General features: G+C 42.5%; 1 protein-coding gene across 3 annotated transcripts; it reads right to left on the reverse strand.

Annotated features, from left to right (window-relative positions):
- Positions 1 to 1,515: 1,515 nt before the first annotated feature.
- On the reverse strand, positions 1,516 to 5,252 carry ddit3 (DNA-damage-inducible transcript 3). Of its 3 annotated transcripts, XM_016251861.1 has the most exons (5): positions 5,070 to 5,252; positions 3,892 to 3,957; positions 3,389 to 3,511; positions 2,637 to 2,717; positions 1,516 to 2,560 (listed from the first exon to the last, which is right to left on the reverse strand). In XM_016251861.1, exons 3-5 carry the CDS (start codon positions 3,446 to 3,448, stop codon positions 1,943 to 1,945), a joined length of 759 nt encoding a protein of 252 aa, XP_016107347.1. In that variant the 5' UTR covers positions 3,449 to 3,511; positions 3,892 to 3,957; positions 5,070 to 5,252; the 3' UTR covers positions 1,516 to 1,942. The 3 variants fall into 3 exon arrangements, with proteins under 3 accessions (XP_016107347.1, XP_016107348.1, XP_016107349.1); XM_016251862.1 differs by lacking the exons at positions 3,389 to 3,511; positions 3,892 to 3,957; positions 5,070 to 5,252 and adding an exon at positions 3,221 to 3,342 and having other exon boundaries at positions 2,637 to 2,840; XM_016251863.1 differs by lacking the exons at positions 3,389 to 3,511; positions 3,892 to 3,957; positions 5,070 to 5,252 and having other exon boundaries at positions 2,637 to 3,194.
- Between the last annotated feature and the right edge of the window lie 2,339 nt (positions 5,253 to 7,591).

A 7,591-nucleotide genomic window follows, 5' to 3' on the forward strand; every position in this document is an offset into this window, starting at 1 on the left:
TTTTAAGATTTTAATAACAAAATGAGTGTAATACAATTCCGTATTCAGTAAGGCTAAATCAAATTCAGATAAAAATGTTTCTACTCTAATACAGTAATTCGGCATGCATGGTTATTGTAAGATTAGGAAACTACAATATAAAGTAAATGATAACATGTCGTGATGATACACATATAGAAAAATAGGCATGAGGCAGAGAGTATGTTATAAACTGCTAGTTCTAAAAATTCTGGAAAAGTTTCAAGAGAAGTAAGTGAGAGCAATATCCCCGTCATCTGAACACACACACACACACACACACACACACACACTCTTAGAGGCCTCGGGTTGATGGTGAGAAACGCTCACAATCGTTCACTATAACAGTCCTGAGCTACTAATCTCTGTCAACTAGGGGTGAATTTACACGGTTAAAGCCCTTCGTTAACACATGACGTGAATTAAAACTGGCTGCTTACAATGAAACGCACCTACAATCACCGTCACTGATACAATCAGATCTCTTCTTCTCTCTTTATTATTGCAGTTCTGCCTTTTCTCTCGTCGTCTCGGCTACATTCCCTCAAGACTCCTCGGCACTGATGAACAATCAGCTTTCAATTACACCGAAGGTTGATTAACCTTTGGGTAGTTTAATAAACGTTGGTGCATTACAGTGCTATTATCAGACCAAAACCGGTCAAAAACAACCCGAATGCAAAGAAAAAAGGCGGTTTTAGTAGCATTACAATTTTTTGCATTGTGATTATTTTTTTAATGACAATCGCACGCGTTGATTAATGTAATGCAAAATATCTCATTCTTTAATTTGTTCATTTTAAAAACATTCGTAAAGAAGCAGTAGTACTTGTTTCACGGGCTTTCATTTTTGCTGGTTTAAATGTTTAAAACATTGCATTAAAGTCATTTTAATTTACTGCAAAAAAACTTTTTCATTTTCTCATTTCTTATTTGCTTTTGATATTTTTATTGCTGTGATGCAAGTTATTCTTTATTTGTAATGTCATTTATTAAATTGTAACATTTATACATCATAAAGGTACTTGCATTTAATTTATGCTGATTTAAATGTTTAAAAAAAAAATGTATTAGTCATTTTACTGCAAAAACATTACGATTTTTCCTTAAATTAGGCTTCATTTTCTTTGTGAAAAATCGAATTTCTTATTTGCTTTTGATACTTTTATTGCCATAATGCAACTCTTATTTTTTTTAATTCATTTGTAACATAATTTGTTAAATTGTAACATTAATATATAACATTAGCATTTGCTTTTAAAAGAAATGCATTAGTCATTTTAGATTTTTCCTTAAATTAGGCTTCAAAAAATCTAATTTCTTATTTGCTTTTATTGCCGTAATGCAAATCTTATTTTGTAATGCAATTCGTTCAATTGTAACATTTATACATTGTAGTATTTGCCTTTAATTTATTGCATTAGTCATTTTAATTTACTGCAAAAATTTGTAAAAAAAATCTTAATTAAAATGACGCTTCATTTTCTTTATGAAAATTTTTTTTTATTTGCTTTTTGATATTTTTATTACTCATTCTTCAATTCATTTGTAATATAATTAGTTAAATTGTAACACACGTTGTAGCATTTGCCTTTAAAGGATGTTCATTTAAATGTATCACGCCGATTTAAATGTACTAAAATACTGATAAAAAAAACTAAACATTTATCAAATTTCTTCTTGACTTTGCATTCGGGCTGAGTTCGGTCCGTGTTTCCGTTGGGCTCCACATTCTTTCTTTTCTACGGCTTAATCTGACTTTCTCTTTCTCTCTCGGCGGGAGTCACTCAGTGAACCTATTCTCTCTCCCCCCGTCCCACATGTCTTTTATCTCCCTCTAAATGTGCATTTCACAGTCACCGCCAGATGAGTTTCCGCCAATTGTTTGTTTCCCTTTGGCCCCTGGGCTCCTCCTGTCGCTCCTTCACCTCCTGGTGTTGACGAGTCTCTCGATGAGCGCCCGGCGCGTCCGCTGCACCTCCTCTCCCAGCCGCTCGATCTCGGCTTTGAGCCGCTCGTTCTGATCCGTCAGCTCCTGCACCTTCCTCTCGTTCTCATGCTCGCGCTCCCGTCGGCTCTTCTTCCCGGGGGACGGGGAGCACAGCGTGCCTCCTCCTTTGTCGCCGGCCCGCTTTCTCTTTCCCGGTCGCGCAGGAGGGGACGGCGGCGGGGAGCGGTTGAGGAAGGGCGAGCAGGACGCCGAGGAGCAGGATGACGATGTGTCTGGGACCGTCAGGAGCTCCTCCTCGCTCGCGGATGGCGACGGAGGCGGGTGATGCGAAACGTGGTACCCGGCAGTCACCATCGTCTCCACCGACCCGACGCCGCCCTCGCTGAGGAGCTCGAAGAACTCTGGCGGAAGCAGGTCTCCTCCGGATGAGGTGTGCTCCGAGTCGCCGCCTCTCCGGTCATCCTTTCGCGGCGGCGACTGGACGACGGGCGGTTCATCGGTGACCCGTTGCACCCCGTCGCCCCAAACCTGCCCCTCCGTCAACCAGGTGAGCGAGCAGCTCTCCAACACATCCAGAAACTCGGGCTCCTTCTGCATAACAAGAGAAACCGTTAGAACTGTGAAGTCTACAAGACGCGACCATTGAGCGCCGTTTGACGTTACTGACCTCGGAGCAAGGTGGGGCTCTCGTTACTTTGGCCCCGCCCGCGTCGGAGCCCAGTATATCCTGTAGGTCTTCATACCACGCCTCCAACTCTGCACCACACAGCGGCCCCACGCCAGGGGGGCACAGCCACTCCGCAGTCATCGCACCAATCAGTCGCTATCCACAGACACAACACGATATGCTCCCACACCTAGCACACCAGACCTGAAAAACGGACAAACTGTCTAAAAGAAGTGGAAAACCACCTCTGTATGCTGTACTGTGCTGCACGTCTAGTGGGAGCTTCGGTGCATCAGCGGAGTCTAGCTTCACCTGCGCTGGCGGGTTTGGGAATAGCTGATTTATCTGGGTGACCCGCTATTATACGCGACATTAAGATCGACTGCTCGGCCACCCGGTGCAACAAGGACACATAGCGGCCAACCAGCATCACTACACAACAAACAACAATCCCAGAGCTTTGAAACAGTGCATGCATGAATTGAGAATGTTTGGTGGTTATTATATTTTTTTGGTCTGTTTAGTGTTGTTTGTTGTTTTTTATTTAAATCATTACGTTTAGTTATTAAATTAAAAATGCTCACCTTAAACGTGTCTCTTGACAATCAAGTTTGAATGTGAGTTGTTGGCGGTATATTGTCCCAATGATTCTAGAGAAATAAAACATGGAACAGCTCAAGCCACAAGGTCATGGTTCCAAAACTATTTAAAAATAAAAAAAAGCATTCTCATGCAAAACACATATACCACGCCTCCAACTCTGCACCACACAGCGGCCCCACGCCAGGGGGGCACAGCCACTCCGCAGTCATCGCACCAATCAGTCGCTATCCACAGACACAACACGATATGCTCCCACACCTAGCACACCAGACCTGAAAAACGGACAAACTGTCTAAAAGAAGTGGAAAACCACCTCTGTATGCTGTACTGTGCTGCACGTCTAGTGGGAGCTTCGGTGCATCAGCGGAGTCTAGCTTCACCTGCGCTGGCGGGTTTGGGAATAGCTGATTTATCTGGGTGACCCGCTATTATACGCGACATTAAGATCGACTGCTCGGCCACCCGGTGCAACAAGGACACATAGCGGCCAACCAGCATCACTACACAACAAACAACAATCCCAGAGCTTTGAAACAGTGCATGCATGAATTGAGAATGTTTGGTGGTTATTATATTTTTTTGGTCTGTTTAGTGTTGTTTGTTGTTTTTTATTTAAATCATTACGTTTAGTTATTAAATTAAAAATGCTCACCTTAAACGTGTCTCTTGACAATCAAGTTTGAATGTGAGTTGTTGGCGGTATATTGTCCCAATGATTCTAGAGAAATAAAACATGGAACAGCTCAAGCCACAAGGTCATGGTTCCAAAACTATTTAAAAATAAAAAAAAGCATTCTCATGCAAAACACATTTCAGCTGAGAAACACACAAGCCGTAAAGAACAATGGAAAAACATAAAGGACTTTTGGATCTTGATCAGATGTTCATTCACATGACCCATAACGATTATTGATTCTGTAATCTTTAATCTAAAATTAGGTCATTGTATTTATGTAAACAAATGCGCATTATGTGCTCGATGGCGCCCCCTGCGTGAGTCAAAACAGCCCAGAGACTCGTTCTCAACACCAAGACGTCCGAGTTCAGCTGAAAAAACATCCAGAACTCATCTCGGAGTTATAAATACGATCAGCGAAGGACACTCGAGCTACTTTAGATGTCCGCGTGAGAATGAAAACAGCCCTAACACAAAGCCCTGAGGCACTCCTGTGGTTTTTTTGTTTTTTTTTAAACACAAATCTTAACGCGGAGTGAAGCGTCATAACTAAAAACTATTGTTTTTCAATTATTAATCTGTCAGTAAATCGTTTAAGGATGTTGTGCCGGTTATTTGTTGTCTGGCTTACTCCCAACAGCGACTAAATCATAAATCGGTTATTTTAAAACGCCTTAAAATGAAACGCTTAAGTAGTTTAGGCGAAGTTTCTCTTAATTGCGCCCATCTGGAGCGGCGCTTCACGAAACTGACAGCGAGCCAATGACGTCATGGAATCAAAGTACAGGAGTGAGGAACAAAGGGTTTATAAATAACGCGTTTAAAGCGCTTCAGCGATGCAAAAACACATCGGGCTGTCCATTACGACCGCATCCGCTTGCTTGCTCGAAGTCTACAAAGTAGCGTTCCGCTGGCGCGCGATGTAACAAACCGTTCCAAATCAAGCGTGCGCTACAAAGTTGCCGCGATCGCAAGAAAGTGACAGCTGTCAGCGCGAAGAAAAGTTTCGTAGCAAGTGACTCTAGCGTAAATATAATTAAACAGGAACATAAAGCGCAACAATGTTGCGTTAAATAAAGAAAACTTTAAAAAGTTGAGCAACTGTATTCCAAAAGACGCTCGGGGTAGTCGCCGAAGCATGCGGTGACACTCACCCTTTTCTTTTTATTATTTCTTTTCCTCGGCTGTTTCGGATTCAGGGTCTGCGTGTGTTTTTGTAGAGGTTGTCGATAGCTCATGTTAACCATTGTTCAGCTGAAGTCACCGAGTGTGGGTTTCGGAAACTCCCGGGGACATTTATAGAGAGACTCCAACCGAACTCTGGGGGAGGATCTCTAGGCGCAACCTAATGGAGATTATGGGGAACTGACAGGAGATGGTCGGAGGCGTGCACCAATCGCGCGAGGCGGTCGGAATTCTTCTGCTTAGAGACATCCAATCAGCAGCCTCGCTGGGCGGGACTTGATGACTTTGCTGGTTGGGTTAGTGTGAGCAGCAGGAAGATGTGATGCAGTCATAAGACGGCCAGGACGAATTTGGGGCGTGAGGGAGTCACATGAAAGGAATGATGCAATCGCTGGCAACCGGTTTCTAGTCGGAGATAAGACTAGCAGAGCCCCAGCATGTTTTATTAAACAACCTTTCGTTAAAAAGAAAAAAAGTGGCGAGCCACCTCATAAGGATGTTGGAAAATGTTTCCATTTTTGCTTGCGTTCGCATATGCGCCTATAAAGATACGGTCGTCGTGTGATGCATTAGCTCTTTGCTCTTTTTTCATCTTTAATAACCCCTCTCTAGTGACCCGAGGCGATTATTTCTCGTTTCCAAATGCATCCAGTTGAGCACTATAGAATGAGGATATTCCAGAGGAGCTCCTCACACATTCACATTTCTCTCCAGACAACATTCACAATCCGTATAAAGCGCACAGAGAGGTGGAGATTATGGGGAACTGACAGGAGATGGTCGGAGGCGTGCACCAATCGCGCGAGGCGGTCGGAATTCTTCTGCTTAGAGACATCCAATCAGCAGCCTCGCTGGGCGGGACTTGTTGACTTTGCTGGTTGGGTTAGTGTGAGCAGCAGGAAGATGTGATGCAGTCATGAGACGGCCAGGACGAGTTTGGGGCGTAAGGGAGTCACATGAAAGGAATGATGCAATCGCTGGCAACCGGTTTCTAGTCGGAGATAAGACTAGCAGAGCCCCAGCATGTTTTATTAAACAACCTTTCGTTAAAAAGAAAAAAAGTGGCGAGCCACCTCATAAGGATGTTGGAAAATGTTTCCATTTTTGCTTGCGTTCGCATATGCGCCTATAAAGATACGGTCGTCGTGTGATGCATTAGCTCTTTGCTCTTTTTTCATCTTTAATAACCCCTCTCTAGTGACCCGAGGCGATTATTTCTCGTTTCCAAATGCATCCAGTTGAGCACTATAGAATGAGGATATTCCAGAGGAGCACCTCACACATTCCCATTTCTCTCCAGACAACATTCACAATCCGTATAAAGCGCACAGAGAGCGCTGCAAACCACTCAACAACTCGCACTTTATTGTTCAACACACCTGTTTATGATCACCAGATGAGCCCATAAAGTCATGCTGAGATGGTAAAGGACAGTATTTGGTTCACAGGTTAGTCTTTCCCAACATGGATCCTGTAGCCCATTTATTGCACTTAAAGTGAAGGTTTCAAGACATTATTCCAATCCAATTTGCAGAATCCACATTTATTATAGACATAAGTGTGTTGACATAACGTTTGAAATGACATGCTTTACTGCAGTGAACTGTAAAATGTCCATGGTTTAAATCAGAACCAATGTTACCGCCCTAAAAAGACAGACTTTCCCAACATGGGTCTTAAAGCCTAGATAGGGCACTCGAAAGTGTGGATGTTTTGAAGCTTCATTCCAGTTTTCAGAATGCCGTCATTTGGTTATCCAATGAATTGGACAATTTCCCCCAACATGGGTCTTAAAGATCGAAAGTGTGGCTGTTTCCAAACATCATTCACATGGAGTGACCCATAACTCGGTTTAATCCGAACCCATGGATCTGCAGCAAAGACAGTATTTTCCCAGCATGGCTATAATCCTATAACCTAGATAAGACTGCTGTTGTGGCTTTGTGATTCTCAACTTTCATTGTTAATCAAATACTGCGTAGATTTCACCGATGCTCAATGCAATAAAATGATGGAACGGCACACTGTTTAATTGCTTAAAATGATATATTTTGTTAAGTACAAGATGGGCTGACCTGGCTAACTTTAATTGAATCCTTAGTTAAACAACTATACCGTTATACACTCTTAAAAACAAAGGTGCTTCAAAAGGTTCTTCAAGCGATCAATCATCATTTTAATGCAAGACTAACTGAAAGATCTTTCTCTCAGGGTATTCTCGCCTCCCGCTCACTTCCATTAAATATTGCGCATTTGCAGATTAAGTGCATGCACATCTAAGGTTACCGGACCGAAATGGCATTTTTGAGTAGTTTGAGGCTGATCATAAAAAATAAAAAAAACTTATTTTTTACATTTACCCACTGCACAGAAAAAAAAGGTAACACTTTACTTGAAGGGGTGTGCATAAGACTGACATGACACATGAAGGAGGTTTTATGCATGTTTATGACAACTGTCATTAAGTGTCATTCGCTCAGTTATGTCATTT

The sequence above is a fragment of the Sinocyclocheilus grahami genome, unplaced genomic scaffold (genome assembly GCF_001515645.1).
Source record: "Sinocyclocheilus grahami isolate Dianchi unplaced genomic scaffold, SAMN03320097.WGS_v1.1 scaffold1073.1, whole genome shotgun sequence".
Classification (NCBI taxonomy): domain Eukaryota; kingdom Metazoa; phylum Chordata; class Actinopteri; order Cypriniformes; family Cyprinidae; genus Sinocyclocheilus; species Sinocyclocheilus grahami.

Coding starts and splice junctions, on each gene's coding strand:
- ddit3 (XM_016251861.1), bottom strand. CDS start 3,448: ATGACTGCGGAGTGGCTGTGCCCCCCTGGCGTGGGGCCGCTGTGTGGT. Junction 2,718..3,388: donor TGTGTGGTGCAGAGTTGGAG/GCGTGGTATATG, acceptor GCAGAGTTGGAG/GCGTGGTATGAAGACCTACA. Junction 2,561..2,636: donor GAGCCCCACCTTGCTCCGAG/GTCAGTAACGTC, acceptor CTTGTTATGCAG/AAGGAGCCCGAGTTTCTGGA.